Here is a 23,155-nt window from a genome sequence, read left to right on the forward strand (position 1 = left end):
CACTTTTCCATAATTCAGGCAGGGCAGAAAGGATCAACAGTTGGTTTGGGCTGACACCAAGAATGGAAAGTATTTCCAAAAGAGATTTTATTTATTTTTAGAAATTTGTTAGTGAAAGAAAACCTGGAGTTACAATGTTCATATTTTTATTGGTTTTTTTTAAAAAAGGAATCCTTACCTGGACTAGAAGGGTTTCCACACCATGAGACTCCGTCAGTCATATAACCCAGCAAAGTGTCCTCCAAAGTGAGGAAACTGTGATTGGTTTTTGTGTAACGATGAACAAGATCATTTGTCTTGCTCCAAAATAGTGACTGTGAGGGAAAGAACAGTGTGTGAGAAATGGCATTGAAATGAGAGCTGGTCAGGAAATGATTTTTTTCTGAAAAAAAGTTTTGATAATGAAAATGGTTTAGTTTTCATTCATATTTCTCAGGTGTTTGTCGAAAGACCAAAACTGAAATATATGGTTCAGTGTGTGTGTGCGTGTGTTTTTAATGAAAACAGAAATTTTCAGCCAAAAAAAAAAATCATTTAATTGAAAAAAATCAATTCTCCATTGAAAAAACATTTTGAAGGAAAAATGTTAATCAGTTCTACTTACTGTAACTCCTCTATTTCTCTGCATGCATTTCAACCACACATGGGATAATGGCTTTTTAACACTGTGTGCCTCTAACTGCATGGCTGCTCTTAGAGAGAGAGTCTCTTCTAAATAGCAATGAAGGTCTCAATGATTTCCCCATCATGGCCCAAAATATTGCCCCTCGAAGCAATACTTTGCAATGATCTTCATCACTGGCTTGTAATGAACAGAATGCCCAGGATTCTCTTGTTCTAATAGAAGCATTTCTGAGAGTAATGTCATCACAAGCCTGAAGTATTTGGGGGTCACTCATGATTTCCATCATTATTATTATTTGTGTTATCACAGTGCCTAGCAGCCCTACTTTTGAACCAGGACCCTGTTGCGCTAGGTGCTTTCCAAACAGAACAAAAACAAAGAGGCTCCTTTGTACTAGGCATGTACAGACAAGCAGTCCCTACCCAAACAGCTCATCACACACAAACATTGTTACCTTGTTACAGGGGATAGGATGACTGGCCAAATCCATTAACGGCTGATAATCTTCTATTGTAATATTACATGGGTTCTTGTAAATAAATGCATTTTTCATTGTTTCCCATATTTTTTGGCAATCCTTGTCTCTGTCGAAAGATTAAAATTTAGTTAATGGGAGATCAACCAAGTGGTCATCCAAAATCATAGTTCTATTTCTATTAGTTGCTGCTGTGTTATTACAAGGAGAGAAAATAAATAGTGGGGGAGAAACGTGCAAAAGGATCACCTCCCACCCACTGCATTTAGGCACTGTGGGCCAGACTGTCCAATGTGCTTAGCTCTCATTTAGGCCCCAAAATAAGTAGCTAGATTTTTTTTTTAACAACAATAAAAACCCTCCGCATATTCGGTATATGTTGGATGCTGAGTAATTTTGCAAATCTGATCACCTCCCCCCCACGTTAGGATTTTTTGCTGCAGCCCATCCCCATAGTCACTGAGAACCTTCCATGTTTCAGCGCCTAAAAGGGAGCTAAGCTCTTTTGAAAATCTGGCCCCAGTTGTAGGTGCTGAGCACTTGAACATCTGGTCCTGAGTTCTTTTGAATATCTGACTCCACACAAAGAGAGGGCCTGATTCTACCATCCTCATTCATGCTGAGTAGTGCTGCGAGTTGTCCCACTGCAGTCAATCGGACTGGACACAAAGTCAGTCACTACTCATCGTGAGCAGCAAGGATGGCGGAATCTAGCCCAGACATTTAACACTTTGTGGTAGAAGGGAATTTGAATGATACTGCCTGTTCAAATATGTAGATCTGCTGATAATCTGAGAATCTGCCTGTAAACTTTCCCAAGAGGAGCCATATGTAGATAATATCTGTAATTTTATCCAACACAACAGGAAGAAACTTTATAAGTATTTTAGGTCCTGATTCTGATCTGACTTACACAAATTTTACACTGATTTTTATATCCATTGACTTCAATGGAGTTACATGAGTTCCTTGATCTCCAACTTTTCAGCATCCTCCCATTGGCAATACTGATTCTGGACTTCTTGTTTGTACTGAAGTCAGGAGTAACTCCACTGAAGTGAATGGAGTTACACTGGTGTAAAACTGATACATTTGGGAGGGAGCACACCAAGTCATCCGTGTCTAACTTTGTTGCTTAAGACATTGGCCCATCAGCTAAGTTATCAGTATGGGAAAGACAAGAAGTGAGTGCTGACAGGTGCTGAGAGTTACTCCTGTATTGCTCAATAGTAATTCATTGCACTCTGCCAGGCTGAGGTCATTTTTCAACATGTAGCCTTGGAGTGAAACTTCTGAGACTTTTGCCAAGCTCTGGTGATATGGTACTTTGTCCCCTTTCTAAATCTTTACCATGTGAGTCTTGATGATACTCTTGAGACTAATCAGCACCATCTGTTCTATTGTGTTTGAGGTAATGAATTAAGCTAATACTTGTGTACAAACATCAACTCACAATTGTTGTCCATCTAGTATATTTTTTCCATGTTGTTCCCTGTAGGTGGAATGCCCTCCTTTCTTTGCTCTGCCAAGCCACTAGCCCCTTCTCATTTAAATTCCTTCTTGAAAACTCACCTCTTCCATGTTGGTCATAATAAGTTAGTCAGTAATAGTCACAATACTATCGCTTTATGTTCTTTTTTTTTATGCAAACACCTGAATTGAATCACCCTGAGGTATGCATGTCTAAACTGAGCAACTGCATAATTGTAATGCTGTGACCTTTATCCTTTCTTGACTCATCACTTCCCCCATTATTTCTCACCATCACTCAGTATGTCCCAGGCAAAAGTTTTTTGAAGAAGGGACTGGTTGTTTTTTTCTCTCACTTCTGTGAAGTGCCTAATACTACTCTGAACAGTATGAAATAATACTGGCTGGTTAACTTGGAAAGGTAACGTTTATTTTAAGGAACTTGCACCAAAGTGAGACTCGCAGTGATTTCCTCAGGAACACACAGAGCCTCATTTCTGTGCTCTCTACTCTAGACAGCACTGCCTCCATACCATTGGAAAAATCTGTATAGTCAGTGCACAGTAAATCGCACAATCTGAGAAAAAACATGGCCAGCAAGGATAGGGGAAGAATCCAAAGAAGAGAGGTATTAGGTCCATGATTCTGTCCTAAGTCAATGATTATTTGGAGAAATGCACTAAATTCTGGGCTAAGCAGCAATAACTTACAATTGGCAGTCCCCATTATACTGTACACTTTGCAGCAGCCTTTGGAGAATACAATGCCATCAAGCAAGCCACTTATCTTCAGTTTCCCCATCTGTAGAATGGGGATAATAGCACTGCACTATGTCCCAGGATAAATACATCAAAGATTACTACGGAAATGCGGGTCATATAAGTACCTTAACTATCTAGAAGATAGATGATGCGCTACAGCTTGCAGATATGATGCTACCTGACTTACATGCAATAGTTCAGGAGGAGGGGGTGAGCCTTGGAGCGGAAGAGTGGACCAGTGCTTTGGAACTAGGCTGCAGAAGAAGGAACAGAGCTTTGAAGTTGAGCAAGAAGAAAAGAACCTAAAATTCACTGGGATGTGTGCACACCCTGCTAAAATTTCCAAGTGTTGCTATTTATGTCCCGGCTTTTCACATTTAGGGGCCTGAAGTTTCAAAAGAAAGTGATTTCATGCTTCTTTGTCTATACCACAAAATCACTACTGTGGTCAACAAGATTGTCAGCCTGACACACAAGCCAGGTTGGAGGCGTTCTGTCAGTGTGGCTCAGTTTGGTAGCTTTGGCTTAATGGTGAATTTTATTCAATACTATGCCTGTCTGTGGTAGATAGCTCAAGTCAATTAGAATTGTTTCTTTTTGTTTGTAAGCACTAAACTTACTTCTAAAATATAAATAAGTAATAATGATTTTTTACTTGAATAGTGCTTTTTATCCAAAGATCTCAAAGTGCTTCCAGTTACAATCCATGGTTATGGGACTGTAAAACTGGGGACACTTTAGAACTTGGAGTCAAAAGAGTGCTTTGGAAGCAATGTATTGATTTGATATTGCATTGTCACATCATGACATAATGTTACAACATGATCACGTTGAATCAGCCCATACTGTTTAAAGGGTAACATTACATAATGGGCATTTGGACTCTTTTTACTGCAGTTGTCAGCTGTTTCATGGAAGAGACTTGTGGGGATAGGATTAAAATATTCTTACATGGAAAAGAACATTTGGATGCCTTGCTATTTCTAACTTGGCGATTCTTTGCCCTTCTATGTGGTCCCTATCTTTTAAAGCTACATCTGAAATCCCTTGTATATCATACAGCGAAGTAAACAGCCATAACGTTCATCAGATTTCAGGGATGGCAGAGTTCAAAAGCAAATGTTTACGATTGCTAAATGAAAATAAAAATGATCAGAAGACCAAAGTTTTGGAGATTCCCACTCTGATTGAGATGAAAACCTGATTTTTATTTCCAAAACAAAGGATTAATAATAGATATAGTACAGAGCATTCCTCTTACCAGACTGTGTCTGTGATCACAATTATTAGAAATGAAACAAAAGCCATCAGGATGATTTGGCATTCTGCCAAAACTTCTTGTTGAGTCATGCATTCAGAGCTTTGATGTGTTCTAATATTTTAAAAGACTAAAGCCAAGTTCTGCTTTCACCTGTGTGTGCAAATCCCACTAATATCAGGCAGAACTGTGATTACCTGGGATCATGTGAGAAGGAGGAGAACTTAGACTGTATTGTAAGTTCTTTGGGGGCAAGGACTGTCTTTTTGTTCTGTGTTCTATGGTACCTAGCATAATAAAGTCCTGGTCCATGAGTGGGACCTTACGGCAATACAAATAATAAGTAATATTGATAATTATAATAACTGAGCCTTAAACATTTAAAATCACTGAAGAGGCAGGATTGAGATTTCCACATTTCTGAAACTTTCCTGCTTTTTTTTCACTGTAAAGCAATCACTACATTGGATGGCAAATAAAAATGAGACACCAGGATGGGTATTTTAGAAACAAGGTCATGTCAATGTTTGTTTAAAAAAAACCTAAACCTTCAATATGCAAATAGAACCATCCAGCTATTAAATGTGTTTCATTTCCACTTCCCCATATACGTAGATCATTTATGTTACAGGATAAGCGAAACTATAAAGCTGAGCAAAAAAAATTTTCATTGGTTTGCTTTGAGAAAGGCTATCTTACTTTGAATCAACTCTCTTATGGAACAGATTCTATGTCAAATCCCAAAAAACTCTGTGTATTACATAGGATCATATTTATAGTTGACACACACAAATCATGTAGCTAAAAATCAAAATTTTTGAAGATCATCTAGATAAATCTCAACTCCTAGAATATCTAGAATTCCTAGTAGTCCTGCTGTTGACATAGACGTTCTGAACTACCCAGGAGTTCTGCAGCCTTCTTTTGTACCACACAGTAGGTAACTGCTGTCTAGTCTGAAAGTCCTCACTGACTAAGATGTGAGAAGATAGAACTAGACACTTGGGACAGGACATAGTTGAAATGGTGAAGAACGGGCACACCAAGAACATTGTAAAATCTACTAAAGATTTAAAACGTGGGCCCTGATTTTGCAGGCCTCTCTCTCTATTAAAACTTGTATAAATGGGCACTTTGACTTACTGTAGGGAGAGAGTCTTTAGATTTTACTGCATAACTTTGTGACTTTGGAGTGGTCTCCTCCATGCCCAGCAGTGACTTCCAGCGATGTGAACAGCTTCTCTTTCCTTTGGCATACTCACTGCTAGCCAAAGGCCAAATTTTATTTTTAATTGTGGTCCCTGGGAGAGGGCTACAAAGTAGCAGCCATAAACAATCCCCACTGTCAGTGGGTGGTTTACTGAAATGTCCAGGGTAGAATATGGGCCTATTGTAGATACGTAACTTTCAGGGCCAGAGCTTCATCTGGTGTAAGTTGATGGAGTGTCTCTGTAGAGGATCTTGCTCTCAGTAAAGTTGTTGTTGTATTTGGTATCACTTGTGGAGGGGGTGGGAGTGATTAATGCTTTATGCTTTGTTTCTTTGGTCCTTTGTGCATGCAGATATCCAACTTGCATTCTCAACCACTGCCATTGGTCACAAAAATTAGAAATGCAGTTGAGCATCTCAGTTATTTGGAAATCTGGCCCTTACAGAGCCATTACTAGGCTTCAGAGTTAATCATGACTTAGATTAATGGGAGTAGTTCATACCTCTCCTAGAACTTTGGTTCACTGTCAGAGATAATTGCACAGCCAGAAGAGCTAGAACCATAATTTTTAAATGAAAGATTGTATCCTAAAAGGTCTTAATCCACCATGGATTTCTAGATCAAATGGACCCCATATGGTCCATGGCCTCTGTTTGTCAACTTTTTATTAATGATTATTATTCATGTTTATTATAGTAATGCCTAAGGGCTACCAAAATGGGCCGTATTGTGCTAGGCACTGTACAAACAGAGTAGTAGACTGTGTCTGCCATGAAAGGCTTACAATCTAAATAGACAGGACAGGCACAGTCTAGGAGAAAGGAGGTAAGACACAAGCACAGTGAACAATATGTCAGCAGACATCACCTTAATACCACAATATTTTTTTGTAAGGAAGGGTATTTAGGAGAGGATCAGCTAAAGGGAAGGGAGACTGGGGAACAGGGCGGGGAAGAAGAGGTTAAGGGGGCAGGTGTGGAGTGAAGCTGAGCTGAGGTGAGGTGAAGGGACGGTGAGAAAGGGAGGGCAGGATCAGACCAAACAGCCAATCAGCACAAGGCAGAGAAAGTCCAGGCAAAACTGTAGAAAATTCTCTGAATGCCCAGAGATCCTGCTTTTTGCTTCTACCAGCTGGAGTTTCTGGCTGGCTACTCTCTGCAGCTTTCCCCGAAGGCCACAAGTTAGGGGGAGGGGAGGCACCACCTGGATCCCAGCGCCCCCAGAGTGTGTGAGGGATTCTGCTGCACAGTTCTGGGTCCAGCAGATGCTAGGGCGAGGGGTGGCCACAGCTGGGGCCAATTTACTCCACCCCCCCAGTGCAGCAATCCTAGCTTTGGCTACTTCTAGTTGTACTGGCTGGAGTCTCACCTTGCTTTTAGGTGCTTGTACTGCTGTGATTGTGGGTTAATAGCAGTCTGTGTTTTATACCAGGTCTGTGTTTATTTTTAAGATTTGGCCTGATGAGTTGGTGTGTCTGGGTGTGAGATGCTGAAAACAATAAAATGCATTTTTAAGTATCACTAGTCCTACATCTTACATCAGAGCACTCCCTAGTCTGCACAGTTGCTGCTGCTTTTTTTCATATGCATTTTTAAACTTTGAATTTGCTTTCACCATTCCTTTCCCCTTTCTGGACCTGCTCTGTCTTGTTATTACTCTGGAGCAGTCTCAAAACCCAACCACCCTATGTATATTTTAGTTTTTTCTATTCTCTATTTCAAAAATTTATCAACGTTAGAGCTGAATTTAAGGTGAACACTGTCACCTTGTGGGAGAAGTGAGGGATCAGCAGGAGATCAAGTACAGAAGGTACAACTAAGCTCTATACTGTATGGAATGTCATATGGAAGTCAAAAAAAACACATTAGAGAACTTTTGCTACATTTTATCTGCAGTGACAATGTATCAGAAAATGGGTAAGTGCACACAACTGTTTATTTATTATTATCAATTTATTATTCATTCTATATGTGTATGATGGTAGCACTTAGAAGCCTCAGTCAGGAGTGGGATGTCATTGTGCTAGGCACTGTACAAATGCACATGAAGAGTGGCAAGCTAGTACATTTTATCATTGAAGATACAAGGAGGCTTATATTGCTTAAGGCTGGTCTACACTGCAGGGTTTTGTCGACAAAAGTCTGCTTTTGTCAACAAAACAGTGGAGGAGTACACATTGAAATGCTCCTCCCACCGATGTAACTCCCCTGCTATGCTGACATCATAAAACCACCTCAACAAGAGGTGTAGGCTTATGTTGGTGTAGACAGGGAGACACAGTGTCAGTGTAGATACTGCTTTCCTTACATCGGCTGTTGGTTATCATTCTTGTCAATTTCATGGCTCCAGCAGAAAACCTGGAGAGCTGAGTGGCTGTATCCCACCCCCAGCCCACAGCGGGGCCAAAAGCCCCAGACAGCTGGACCCTGGCTCCCACTGGGAGTGGAGCAAGAAGCGGGGAGGGGAGACTTTCTGGGCGGCTGGACCCCTGGTCCCAGCAGGGAACTGGGAGGGGAGAAGCCCTGGGTGGCTTCCCCCTGCTCCCAGCGGGTAATGAGGGGTGAGGGGGCAGCCCACCAGGAGCCCAGGAACCTGTGGGGCAGCCGAGCTCCTGGCAGGGAGTTGCCAATGGAGCTGAGAGACCGGACTCCCCACACTGCCCCTCTTAGGTCGGTGGAAATGCTCCTAGTGAGAATGCACACCACCGACCCAAGGAGGGCAGTGTGGACATCAGCCATTGCAGTAATTAATGCAGTGGCTGTAAGTCAACCTAACATAAGTCGGTTTGAAGCCGTTTCCATCATATACAGGGTTTACAGTTTGGTTCAGCGGCTCTCAGCACCCCCACTATACAAATTGTTCCAGCACCTCTGCAGAGAAGTATGAATTCTGGAAATGTTTTTTGGGTGCTGAAAGCTGACTTCTCTTCTTTAGAGAGCTCGGTGTCGTGTGTGTGTGTGTGTGTGTGTAGGATTTGAGCAGATTACAGGCTGTTCTAGTTTGACATTGGTTTATGGTCCCTTAGGCATCACATGGCAATTAAGGATTGGTGTAGCAGAATGGCATTCCACCATGTTACCTTTGCTGGGAGTGTTGACACAGGAGCCGACTCCTCTAGCTTTACTCCAGTGGAAAATTCCCCTCCACCAGGGGAATTCTCTGCTGGCCAGTCTGAATGAGGCAAAATGGCTGGATCATAGATGAGAATCTGGTCATAGGACTTTTCACTGCAAGACCCCAACCACACTGCATCTACAGCAGTGTCATTAGGCCCGTTACAAAACCATTGTCCCCCTAGCTCAGTTACACTGCTGTTTCAACTGGGAGTGCAGATGGGCCTTTAACCATTTCAAAGGCTTTATCATGGTTTTAGAACATGATTACATTCTATCTGAACTGAAACTGGAAGAGTATTTTGCTGTTGTGTAGTTAAGAGGCCCCAAGTGACTGGTGTATCACTGAAGGAGATGGAGGAAGCACATTTAAGTTGGTGTCTCACACCAACAATTATAGTTCAGTTTTAGGAGCATTTAATTTAAAATTAAAAATATAAATATTGGAAAACACTTTCAGTCACTTAGCAAGAACAAACTAGATAGAACTAAATGGTAACTGGAAAGTATTGCAAAATCCAATGCTGATGTGGTGTTGTTGACTTCCCCGTAATGAGTAGGGTTTACAATACACTGATTTTTATATGACTGAAACTCTGCCAGAACTTGGACACATTAGAAATTTGTGTAATAAAAGGAGCGAGTTCTTTGTCACCTGACAGAGTATGTGAACAGGCTAAGAATCAAGAGAACAGACTGTAGGTTTACTACAATTATGAACTAACTGCTTGGTTTTACTTTGCAACACCACAATAAAAATCGGAGACTGCCAGTGTGAAAATAATAGATTGTGTATGTGGTATCTGGCTGTTAATCCCCTTGGAGACTTGAGGGAGCAATGGACTAATAATGGTCTCTACTTAATCAGTATAGAAAAAGGGCACAGGATAAACAAACTGATGTTCTCTCAACTGCTCTTAGTGAAAGGGAACTGATCAAAGGTTTTAACAGAATTCTTGGATTTTTTTCCCATCCATCAGCAATGAGAGTTGAACAGTAACTACACCTAGCCACTTCATAGCCTGTCAGCTTTCACTGAGATGCTTGCATATAATCTGACGCATTGTGACACCACTTATTCCTCAGTGACACTGAACTCTTGCTAATATTTAGTCATTAGTTAGTCTATAGTCATGATTCTCCTTAGACAAAAACCAGACAAACTAAAACTAGTAAGGGAGGGAAGGAAAAAACAAAACAAAAAAAACCCCACTGCCACCACCATGACATATAGCAGAATGATTGGGAGAGGAATAACAGTGGTAAACAAAACCTCTGTGTAATGCTGCAGTGGAAAGTTATGTTGGGCAGCATTTGTTCAAACAAATGGCAGTTGAGATGTCCAATGCATTCATAGCAGATTCCCACACATTGAGTGATCATCTGTCTGGTACCTGGGTTGATTTTGGGCTCGAAGACTGAAGGGAATTTTAAATGATTATACAAAGAGATTAATATGTGAAGATGGGTTAATCCTTGAGCTGTGCAATATATGTAGCACAGCTGAAGCACTGTGGCAGGGTGGACCAGGCCCTGATGCCCCCTGCTGGAGGCCTTGCAGCCCTGCCACACCCCACCCCAGAAAAGGGCAGTGGAGAGGCTCCTCCATACTGCTTAGAGTGGCTATGTGGGACACAGCCAATCAAAAAGGGGCTCCAAAGAGCTGCCAATCAGGGCCCAGAAGGCTAGTATAAGAAAAGCTGCAGGGTCAGCGTGAGATGAGTGCTTTGCTGGAGCTAAAGGAGTGTGAATGATGTGCTTGGCAGCGGAGGGAGCTACAGGACCTTGGACAGAGCAGTGCTGGCAGAGACTGATAGGAACGAGAAGGGGCTCTGGGCTGGTGGCTGTGACTCAACCAAGACAAGGTAACAGAAGACCCTGAAGTAAGGGTGAAGAATGTGCTGGGGCTGTGTGGAAGTGGCCCAGGGAATCATAGCAGCAATGCAGCTTAGTTAAAGAGACATGGTAGACAGCTGCTATCTTTAGGACCTGGAGCAGAGGGTGGGCCTGGGTCCCTTCCCCCAAGCCACTTGGAAAGTGACCTGGACTTTAATGTACCCCAGAAGGGGAACTGAACTCTTTTAGTGGCCCAGCAGGAGAGCTGAGGACTGAGAGGGTGGGACGTTGCCTCCAGGGAGGGAGCTCTAGAGTATGGCTTGATACCAGGGCCAAAGCCATTTTAAAAACTGTGGCACTAATTAAGGCCCTCAGCCCGTGGAGGGCTATAGGGAAAGAAAGGCCAACCAAGGGGTATTGGGATAGCCCCTCTCCCCCGCCCCCCATCAGATTGTTTCCCAGGAAGGGGTTTTTATTTCATATATAGACTGAAGACCCACCACAGACAGAGAGAGTGCAGGCATGTGCACTCGGACAGGGGGTGCTCTCAAGAGGTGAGTGCAACCCCATTACAAGCACTAAAAAAATAATACTTTGAATTTCTATAACGTGTCCTCAGAGGATCTCAAGGCACTTTACCAATTATTAATTAACCTTCACCATTCCACCTTGTGGTGAGTAGATATTATTATACCCATTAGACAGCTGAGGAATCACATGGGAGCCAAAAGGTAATGGCTAGATTCAGGTCTCAATTACACTGCTGTAAATCCATAGTGATTCTGTTTAAGCCAATGGATTTACACCAGTGTAACCAAGCAGAAACTTGCCTGGAAAACTTAGTCATAACTGGACATTTGAGCAAGTATGGCTTATAATTTATTGTATTAATACTCTTTTGTGTAAAATAACTATAGATTAGAATTAATTTGCACCTGTGAGTAAAAGTATGCATTCTTTAGTTACCTGGCCCAGGGTAAAATGCTTTCTGCAACACTCAAACCCCACTCAAGTCCAGGGACCAATAATGTAATGGTTTTGTGAGGTAAATCTGCTGCAAACTGCATAGAAATGGATGAAATTTTCAGTAATGCCTGGACCTGCTCAGAAGTTTGTACTGTGGAAGTGGGGGAAGGAGATGGGTTAGTGGTCAATTGCCTAAAGATCATGTTTAGGTTAATTACTGACTGCCACATAAATTTGTCCATGCTAAAAGGGGAGAAGGTATTTGTATAAAAAGTGTTCACCATTCTCCAGCAGGAGAGGGCAATATGGCAAATAAGAATGACCAGAAGCGTGAGAGACGCATGGATTCTCTTGGTCCCTCTCACATTGGGTGCATAAGCATGTGGGCTCCAGAGACACAAGTCAGGACATAAATACTATGGAAGTGTGCTAGAAAGTTATATCTCTATCATGGCACTGAAATACCTGGAGAGAAGTATTTGATAGTAAGTGTGGATAATGGAGGAAGGGGAAAGGCCAATTACTTACTAAAACACTTAAGAAATGCCCGTGAAAGGACCACTTAGTAAAAAATATATAACAATACTTATCAAGAGCATTCCATCCATAAAGCAAAGGTGAGCCAGTATTACCCCAGTTTACAGATGTGGAAACTAAGCACAGAGCAGTTAAAAGACCTGTCCAAGGTCATACAGTGAGTCAGTGGAACAGCCAAGTAGAGAACCCAAGAGTACTGGGTCCCATCCCGTGCCCTACCTGCTAGTCCATTGTGCCTGGTACAAGATTGAGAAAAACATCACTGAATTTTCATGGAGATTATGTTTCAACAGCAACGTGTCTGAGAGAGAATCAAATGATTGTATCTCCTGGTAAACAAATTTGAATGTTAACAAGAACCAGGATAAAAAATAATACACATACAAGTCAGAACAGATCAGAAAGAAAAAACAGCAAGGGAGACAAATAGATTCACTGTAAAAACCAGTGAAGGGAAAGTATAAGCAATTATGTAGGTAGAAAGATAAGGCAGAGCTATGATGTTTCATATAACGAAGGCCACCTTAGAAACAAAAGTAGGATTTGGCTATCTGAAATGGAGAAATAGTAAAGAACATAAATTACAAACATACCGTAAATCTTCTGTGGAGTTGGATATTTTAACAAACTGTTTAACATTAGGTTAAAAAACACCAGTGACTCCAATAAAGCACACTTGTGAAATTTCATTATACTGAAAGACAAACCAAAAGCAGCCTTTTGACAGATGAGGAAGTTGAGGTGATTGTCAAAGCAGGCAAACCAAAAAATTATTAGTACAGAACCTGAAAGTGTTGTAGACACACCACAGTGCACTTGGACCCTCCCACAAAGAGCTTACAAACTAATTAATACAGTTCCGTATGACTAACTGTAACTGTTGTCTCTGGCATCAGTGACATCTGTCATGTGACAGGAGTAATAACCTTTTGTAACTCTGACCCATGTCAGGTGACGAAGACCAGGAAATCAAGCTTCCATCTCTTAGCAGCATTCCACCATATCACACCTTTATTGAATGGTGTCATATGGAAGTTAAGTCTTTGCAATGATGGAGCAAATGAAGCCACCTAAACACTTCAGTTAGGAAGGGAACAATAATGGAGAACTGCAAGAGGTAGTTGCAGATCTTCCAGATTTTCAGAAAGCAAGTGTCATTGCAGGGAAACCAGAGTGAAATCCTCCAAACTGCTACAGATGGTAAGCCAAGAGGGTTTAGAGATCTACAATACATTCCAGTGGCAGCATGAAGGGGACTATAAACTACTAGACAAAGTTAGTCAATAATTTACAGACTAGTGTGATCTGGGTATGAATGTCACTGGCAAAAGGCATATTTTCTTGATGATGAGAAAAGGGTTACCGGCTTTCTAATTGCTGAAAACCAGACATGCCCTGCCCCACTTCTTTCCCCTAAAGCCCTTTTCCCCATCACTCATTGCTCTCCGCCATCCCCCTTCCCTATCGCTCAGTCCCCTCCACCTCTCTCCCCACCCCCAGCTGGACTGTCTCTGCTCAGGATCTGGGATGGGAGCTGCGGCCTGATGTGGAGCCTGCTGCCTGCCTGCCCATGAGATGCAGGTAAGAGGGAGCCCTGGCTGAGTTGGGGCTAGTGCAGGTTTGACCCAGCGCCTCCCCACCCCAGCCCATGGTAACTGGATTCTTGGTGTCCAGTCAGTACATCTGACTGAACATTGCCAGGCCCCCTTTTCAACTGGACTTTCCGATTAAAAAACCAGACACCTGGCAACCCTACGTGCCGGATGAGATTGATTGTGATGTTGTAGACCTGTGTAATACAGCTAAGTTGAGTTAATATGAACAGTATATAGATGGACATATTGGAGACCAAATTATCTTTGGTATACTTGATAACCAAGTCAAAACATATTTAACATGAGAAGTAGACTTGACACAGCAAAAAGCTTTGGCTATTTGCAGGGCCAATGAAAATCGCATTTCCCAAATAAAAGTGTTAATAAACAATGAAAGAATGTAAGTGAATCTAGCTGAAAGTGTCACATAATTCACACAAAATGTAAAGAAAAACAGAAGCAAAATGAATTAACGAACATACAGTTAGATAACAAAGCTTGGCTAATGCAGAAATAGAGATTTTGTGCTGGGTATTTTAATACATTTACAAAGCAAAGTTCTGCAACAGATTGTGCCACTAGGTATGATGGGAGTTTTGACACTGACTTTTATATGATCAGGATTTGGACCTAAAGGTTTTCTATTTAAAAGGCCAGTGATCTAATGTAATATAAAAAGCCCATTTTTGGAACTTCATTACAATGGTGTGCTTTTATATAGATAATATTGCATGCACCACTGCTAATCAGACTTGAATTACAATGGTTTGCATCTTCAAAGTGCTTCTGACATGTTTAATCAGGTGCAACATGTTTGCAGTGCTAGACATATCTAGTGTGATTTTGCTCTGAAAAGTGGCAATCTTTGTGTCTCAGCAATGTCCTATTAAATCTGACTACTATACAAGTAAGGTTCCTCCCTGCCCGCACTATTTGCTCTGCAAACGCATACTGGGACCTGACAGTCAAGTTGGGTTCTTTCCATCTCACACATCTACATCTGCAATAAAGATTCTGCAGACCAAATTATGCCCTGTGTTACACCTGTGCAACTCCATTGCCTTCCGTGGAGTTGCACAAGTGTAACAGATAGGGATTTACTAAACAATTCTGTTGATATGTAAGAAGGAATAGAAGCCAGTTCACTCTATTGGTTCTGCAGGGATAACAGGTGTAAAATGCTGTACAGACTTAATTTTGTGATTTGTCACTACTGTTGGGGAAATATAACTCAATACACAGAGGGAACAAATCTGAATAAGATATTAGTTTTACATAATCATTTTTCAGAATAGAACTGTCGTCAAATAATGGGACTTTAGCTATCCTGATCAGGTATGGTGAAAACATATATGGATTCCCTCCTCCACCCTGTTACCCCCTTCTAAAACACAGTTCCAACAGGATTTGAACTCAGTGCTCTAAATTTAAAAAATGCACATTCAGGTACACTAGGGATTAATCTGATTCAGTGCAAGTTTTGAGCTGCACACACTACTTTTAAGTAAGCAGTTATGGGAACAGGCAAGTGATCAGTCAGCCACAAGAGGGAGTCCATATTCTGAGAATGCACTAAGAAAATCTTAGCAGGCCAAATCTTAGGGCTTATCCAGGCAAAACTCTTGTCACTGTTAATAGGATGTTTGATGGAAGTTCTTCAGGAGGAAGGAAAGCAGAACTTGGCTGCTTTGTGGATGTTCATGAATATAAGATTGCTGACCTGTATCAGAAACCTCTACTATAAGTCTGACCTTCTGCTTCTGGCAAGGGCAGATACCTTTAGAGGATGCCAACAAAAAAAAGTCTGTAACACAGCTAGCCAATTGTGCAACACTGTACATAGGGAAGAAGAATCCCTTCTTGAACCTGCTGCCATACACACAGAAAAGAAATTATTTAAAAAATAATAAGAGGTTAAAACTGCAAATCAAGTATTTGTGGAGATTTGTCACTTGTAACACTAATTTGCTTCGATATTTGCAGCTCTTGTTTCCCTCCGTATGGAGAAAATTCTACTCAGAAAGACAAAATGTTGTGAATACTAATGTGTCAGATATTCATGGAAAAAGTGTTTGCACAGTCAACCTGAAAGCTCTTTATGAGTCATCCAAAGAGATAGCAGAAACAATACCATGGGCTAGATTTACAAAGAAACTTAAGTGTGGGGACTCTAAGTGAAACCATGCCTAACTTTTAGGCACCTAGAAAATCAGACTCTCAAAGTCTGTACAGTGTGAGAGAGGCTCCTTAGCCCTTGTCTACACTACAGAATGTCTCCAGTATAACTACATTGTTCAGGGGTGTGAATAATCCACACCCACTAAGCGATGTAATTATACCGACCTAAGCGCTGGTGTAGACAGTGCTATGTTGGCAGGAGAGCTTCTCCCACTGACATAACTACTGCTTCTTGTGGAGGTGGAGTTACTAAACCGACAGGAGAAAGCTTGGAGCGTCTTCACCAGAAGGAGTGCAGCTGCGCTACAGTAAACTTGTAGTGTAGACCTGCCCTTAGAATGGGATTCACAAAAGCCAGCACACTAGGGGCCCCTCACCCAAGCGAGCTAATGGGAGGTGCCAAGCCAGGGGTTTGTGCTAAGCCCTGCTGCTGTAAGCTCGCTTGCTCGCTCTCTCTCTCTGGCTCCATGATCCTTTATCCACAGTGGAAGAACTTCATCATTCAGGGTGTGAACAAGCCTGAGACTGACTGTGTAGCCTGGTGATTTGAGCACTCACCTGGGAGATGGGAGACACATTAGGATGCAGACCTCCTGTGCCAATGTTTTTTTTTTTTTAATTCTGTATCCATGGCGGAACAGCATTAACAGGTGAGACAGATGGATCTTCCCATCAAATATCCCATAGCCCAGTGGCTAGGGCACTCTCCCATACCACCCAACACTCCCGGTGGCTAAAGCAGGACAGGTAAAGACAGGGCGGGGGTGGGGGTTGTTGCTCCTGAGGGGTGGGAAGTCTGGAGGGGTGGAATAGCAGAACACACCCACCCTACATTCACCCCACAGCAGCACTCCTGGCTGTGCTCAGCTCCAAAGTTCTGCACGCACATTGGGCTCGGGGAGGGATGGGAAGGGCTGGCGCAAGACGTGAATGGGAGAGGGACAGGGCTGAGAGATGGGTGAGCTGAGAGTGAGGAGAAAATTGGAGAGGAGGGAGGGGGCTGTGAGGGAGGAGGGTGAGGAGAAGGTCACAATGCCTGGAGCAGGGAGCCAAGCCCAGCTAGCCTGCAGAAAAGGAGCTACTTCAACCTGGACAAGGTGTTTTGTAGGTCAAAAAGGAGACTCCAGTGAAACCTGGCACTGTTTTTTGAGGGGCTGCTTACCTGAAAGGCGGCAGATGCCAGTTCAAATCCCTTCTCCTCAGCTGGAGGGGGGACTTGAGCCAGGAGGGTCTCCCGCATCTCAGGCGAGTATTCTAAGCACTGAGCTAAATGTTACAAGGGAGGGAGCGCCTTCTCCTCTCCCCACACTCTGCCTTTTTGTGTGAGTTTTCTGTAAGAGTCCGAGCTGGTAGGTGAGCTCTGAGCATGCCTACCAGTTCAAGCTCCACAGACTAGGTAGGTGGAGGAGCGTCTATCTCTCCCTGGCTTGTGCATTACTCTGGGGCTAGGTGTCCAGATGCATGGAGTGGGGCTGCAGTGCACATGCTCACACGCAGAAGCAAAGACATTTAGGGAACTTTTACTGCCCAGGGAGCTTAGGCCCCTCAAGGTTTGGGGACAGCTGAGCAGGGGCTTTGTGAATTCCAGTGGGGGCGGATTCTGGGATTAAGGCACCTGAAGCCGTGGTTAGACACCTAAATCCTTTTGTAAGACCACCCCCTTGTTAGGGAGACAAGGTGGGTAAGATAATCTCTCACTGGATCAGCTTCTGTTGGTAAGACACCAGCTTCTTCAGGAAGAGGAGCTCTGTGTGGCTGAGAAGCTTGTCTCTCTCACCAACAGAAGCTGGTCCAATAGAAGATAATACCTCACCCATCTTGTCTCTCCAATATCAACACAGTAGGGATTCCTTGAGAGAAGCAGGTTCAAGGCCATAGGGCATCAGCACCCTCAAATAAGGTCATTAGAGTCTCAGTACTTAATTAATTAAGTAATTAAAGAGCTGACTCCTTTGCTTGTGTAAACCAGAGTTGCTCTGTTGGCCTGTAATTTCAATGTGCAACTTTTTTCTTTTTTCTTCACAGACTTATTTCCTGCTACAAATGTTGCAGTGGTTGCCCATAGTAACTGTTCTAGTTAAAAGGTTGCCAAGTGCTGTGGGTTATAACCTCTGCTTTTCAATTGTTCATTGTTCAGCACTTTCTTGAAATGTTCTTCTTTAGGACTGAAGTTTTCTAGGCTTGTTGTTATAAACTCAAAGGTAATTGTTGTTGGGAGGGGAGAATTAAAAAAGGGCAACATTAGGTGGCATAGATGAAGTCAAGAAAAAGTCATTTAGTACAGAAATTAAGGTTGTAACAGCAACGGTAACTCGCACATGTGTTGTTTGCTAATTTCATTTTTCACATTTAGCTTACTATGTTATTGCATGTCTGATCAATCCTGCTTCTTTTGTATTCTCTTACTGCTACTGAAAATTCCCTCTGATCTGAGTAGGGTAGCCAGTCTTAGTAAGGGAGTCAGTGTTGCCTAGTCTAGTGGATAAGGGACTAGTGGATAAGGGACTAGATTGGGTCTTAGAAAACCTGGATTTAATTCCTCACTCTGACACTGCTTTGTTGGATGTCTGGGCAAGTCACGTCCCTCCTTGTGCCTCAGTTTCTCCATCTATAAAACAGGGATAATGATACTGACCTCCTTTTGTAAAGCATCGTGAAATCTATGGATGAAAAGAACTAGATAAAAGCTGTGCTGTTGTTGTTAAAGTGGAAGGAGATTGTACCCTGAATTGAAGGTACACAATAAATTAAATAGGACAGGCAATGAGGCCAAGTTAATATTAATAGATATATAACATTATATATTAATGTGTGTATTTTGGATTTATTTCAGGAGTGAGTGATGATGGTATTGTAGCACTTTTGGAATTTTGCTTTGCTGAAGGACATTAGAGGGATATGCAATATTCAAGGAAATGACTGACGAGATGACTAAGCATAGAAGGTCGGCATAAAATCTGGCAATACTCCAGATCTGGTGAATGTCAAACAGACAAAGCAGATGTAGGAGGACAAAGCGATGTCGGTCAAGAAGTTTTGTCTCCAAAATTGCTGACCTTTGTAGCAAATTTAGAGACTGAGAACAAGTCTTTTCATACTGTGTGAGGACTTCAATCTTGGAAGCATTCAGGAGTAGGAAATTGTGGTTTAGCCAAAAGATGAAAGAGAAGGATAAGCAGAACGATGTATATGAGGGAGCAAATATGTAGAGCTGGGTGTTATTTGCAGAGAAGTTATGTCATGATTGAAAGTGTTAATGAGATACCTGGAGAAGCTCTTCAAGATCATTGGGGTGCTCCATAATAGAGAGAGAGATGTAAAGCCTGCATTATACATGAAAGAACAATTTGTTGTGGTATGATTCTACAGTGTGTCCGTGAGGCACTGGCTTTGTGATCAGGGCGCTCAAAAAGAATAGTGATCACATGTATGCTTGTATCACAAACTACTCTAATGTCAGGTAGGACCAGGAGAGAGGAATTCAAGATCAGAGCTAAGAACAAATACTCTTAGCCTTCCTCTGCATGAACATTACAGATGTAGGCAAGTTAATATGTTTCTGCCTCCACCCCCCAATAATGTCACTATTTCAAATGGAAATTTTCAATTCACATTGTGTTAAAATGTTAACTGTTTAAGTTTTTTTCTTGTTTAGTTGAAAATGCACTCACTTTTCTTTGTTAAGAATAAATACGTTTGTCCTCCTTAAAGAGGCGCTGTCAGGTCCAAAGTCAGACAATGAATGATTTTGTTTAATTAAAGAAAAAAAAAAAAAAAAAGCTTTTTGAAAACCTAAACCCACGTCTGCATTACTTTAAATAAAAATGCCGGTGAAAGCATGTTACTAAAACAAACAATTCCTGGCCAAGGATTGCAGCATTGGTCCAGTGCAGTGGTGCCCACACTCTTCCTGTTGTGCCCCCCTTTATCAGTAATGGAATCTGTCTGCGCCCCTCCCCCTCATTACTGCATAGTTGGCTCAGCAGAGGTGCTTGAGCTGAAGGTGGAGCTGGAAGCAGAACTAGGGATGGGCAAGGAGCTAGAGCTAGAGGCAGAGCTGGCCTGAGGCCTGAGACGTGGCTGAGGACAGGTACAGAGCAGAGCTGCGGGCAGAGTGGGGCTGGGTGGTGCTCCCTCCCGTTCCCCATAGAGGCTGGCCTGGGCCCTGCTGTTCCTGTCCCCCCCCGCCCCGAACGTTTGTCCGCACCCCACAGTTTGGGGACCACTAGTCTAGTGCCCTGAGAACCTGTAAGTGAATTTGACTAGAAATTTACTATAAACAAAAGTGAAACTAACTGTACATTTTCAGTGCCCTTTAAAAAGTAAGTAAATAACATCCATATTGAAAAGGATGTTAGGTTTTAAAAGTTAGTTCAGTTTAATAATTGAATGTATTCTTAATAATATTTTCAAGGAATTTTTTTTTCTTTTTTACTAATGTGTCCTGATCCTGCAAGCACTTATGCAGTGTCTTAATTTTACACACGTGAATAGCCCCATTGACTTCAATGATACTATTCACATGCTGAAAGCTAAGCTTATGCTTATCAAATACTGCAGAGTTAAACTGTTTATACAGTATCTCTGCACTGAACAGCAGAAGACAAGATTTGCTGATTGTTGGAATTTAGCAGGAAACCAGATGTTTGTTTTTTGCTGTGTTAACCATATGTCAGTGCCATTATGGAGTGGGGGCAGGCAAGTAAGTTAAACAAGACAGCACTTTAGCAGGAAAATGTTAACTCTGGGTGTAGGGGTGAAATTGTACTGTGGCGAGTAGCTGTCCTGCCTCAGCCCTGCTGAGCCTGCTCCCTTCCACAACACAGTGCCCAATCCATGTTAAATTCCATTTTGCAGGGCCTGGGAAAAGAGAGAATGATGCTTCCTTTGCCAGGTTCCCTCCCCAACAAGGAATCTCTGGGTTTTCCCAGGGAAACATGAGGAAGAGAAGGTGAGTCCTCCCCTTCAAGACTCTGCACAACTCTGTCCTGGCCCACAGTCTCTGCTTTCATTTCCTCCTGTTCCCCCTTCTTGCTGCAAGAGCTCTTCCCAGCTGCTTCTCTAAATGTCCCTTCTATATCTTCTCCCACTTTTGTCTGTGCCCCTTCAATTCAGGCCCTTTACACTTGAAATGCTTCTGTCTCCATCAAACCTTAAATAACTTTTCCCTTCATTCAAATCCTTAGCTCCTTAGTGTAGGAATTATTTCCTCCTCTGTTGTACAGCACCAAGCACACTGATGGAGTTCAATAAATACACCTGTATGGAAGATTTTGCAGAGCATTCCCCCCACTGATAGTATGACCAACTGCAATCAATCTTTTTACATTAGCCTGAAAGCCCCATGTGCTTACAGTGAACCTAGGCAAGTCTTACCACAACATCTTTTTGCATATTTCAAAGGAATTGCTCAAAATTCTTCTTTCTCAGGAAAAAAACAACTGAATAATAGAAATATCTGTCTTAAAAATCACTTCCCCCAAACTCCTCCTGTCTTTCACATACACTCACATACTTGGTTATGTGGGTTAAATGTTATGTGCTACATAGTTCTTCACAGATTGCAGTTAAAATTTACTACTGTCACATCCACATATTAAAATTTACTAGACTCTGACCCAGAATTTAGATGTTTGGTTCTATGAGATTTCTGCAGGAGTTGCACATTTATATCTGTGAGCAGAATTTGACCCAAAATTACTGTTTCACACACTCATTTGCTATGCTGTTTTGCCCAGACCAGTCCCTCCAAAAATGTTCAACAGGATGTGACTAATTTTAAATTTGACTTTCTATGTTTTGCTCCAAAATACTTGTAATAAATTCTAATTCCTTTGTTTCCCTTGTTCAGCTGATAACATAGTATATTGTTGCAGTGAAGTTAGTACCAGGCTCTTTGCCTGCCTTTGCCATTACACCATATGAGTAATTATTACTCACCTCAGCGCAGGGTTCACTGTTGTGACATAGTTGTAACACCTCCCAAGGATGATTTGTTCCAGATTTTCAGTGGTCCCTTTGCCTTTCCAGTGCAGCAGCTTCTTGCTAGACTCTTTCCTTCCTTGTGCCAGCACGGCAGCCAGCACAGCAGCAAGTGTCACTAACAGGACCATGATGCCCACTAAAAGGAGTGCACGATGCCGATGCCGTGTCCTGGAGGACCTGTTTTGGAAGGGCATCGTAAGTGAAGTTTGTGAACAGCAGCAACTGCTCTCCGGGTCCCAACAGAAAAGTAGCTTTCTAATGTGTCAAACTGCACTTCCCCCTTCCTCCCTCACACACTGACACGTGGAAGCTAACAGTAGCTGCTTACTGGGCTGAAATACCAAATAGAACAAGGAACTGCCTCTTGATTCAGACTGGAGCACAATATTTACACAAATCAGTGGGAAGGCTTATGCACATTTCTAACCTTATTAGCAGCATCTGTGAAATTAAAGGGTGTTGCAGTGATAGCATAGCGTCACTGGAATTTCCTCGCCTAAATAGATTAATGGTCCATTTAGTGTGAAAGACAGACAGCCTCTGATAGTAACCTAGACCTGATGCTTCAGAAGAAGGCCATCTCCCATCCCCTCTCTACAACCTCCCTGCTCCCCCACCATACATGCAATACAGCCAGCAGTTTGGGCAAAAAAGAAGTGGGAATTATTTCGTGCCTTGAAACAGGAGGATTTGCCAGTGCTGTAACTTTTATCCTAGCTACCACAAGGTAATTGCAGATACTTTTATCGCTCTTCTGTGTCTAATCCTTTCTGAATCTTGTTAAGCTATTTTACCTCATTAACATCCTGTGACAGTGAATTCTACAAGTTAATCATAGAGTGCCAAACCATGAAGTCCATACTTGGGTAAAGCTCCCATTATGGGGAATAGCAAGTTTGACTAGATAGAGAGCAAGTAAAGATTGTGTAAAATTGGTCCACACTATTTGAATTTAATTTTGGAAAATAATTTCCTCAGTTTTAATTTCATTGAGTTCCCTTACTCTCGTTAATGTAAGCAGAGCACTTGATTCACCTTTACTTTGCCATTGATTATTTTATATTCATTAATATCTTTGCAGTCAGCGGACAAAGGAGGGGGGTTAGTGAATGAACTCTCACAGGAAAATAAGACACAAACACCCTA

General features: G+C 42.1%; 1 protein-coding gene across 1 annotated transcript in view; it reads right to left on the reverse strand.

Annotated features, from left to right (window-relative positions):
* The window catches only part of CD38 (CD38 molecule), a 33,935-nt gene extending 11,531 nt beyond the window's left edge, over positions 1 to 22,404 (reverse strand). The window contains exons 1-3 of the mRNA XM_067530293.1: positions 21,965 to 22,404; positions 1,080 to 1,209; positions 179 to 314 (exon numbers count right to left, since the gene is read on the reverse strand). Of these exons, the coding sequence (XP_067386394.1) occupies positions 179 to 314; positions 1,080 to 1,209; positions 21,965 to 22,203 (505 nt within the window). The 5' untranslated portion in view covers positions 22,204 to 22,404. The remainder of the gene's footprint in view (positions 1 to 178; positions 315 to 1,079; positions 1,210 to 21,964) is intronic.
* Positions 22,405 to 23,155: the final 751 nt, after the last annotated feature.

Source organism: Emydura macquarii, unplaced genomic scaffold (genome assembly GCF_026122565.2).
Source record: "Emydura macquarii macquarii isolate MOO-44397 ecotype Brisbane River unplaced genomic scaffold, CSIRO-AGI_Emac_v2 contig_3062, whole genome shotgun sequence".
Lineage (NCBI taxonomy): Eukaryota > Metazoa > Chordata > Testudines > Chelidae > Emydura > Emydura macquarii.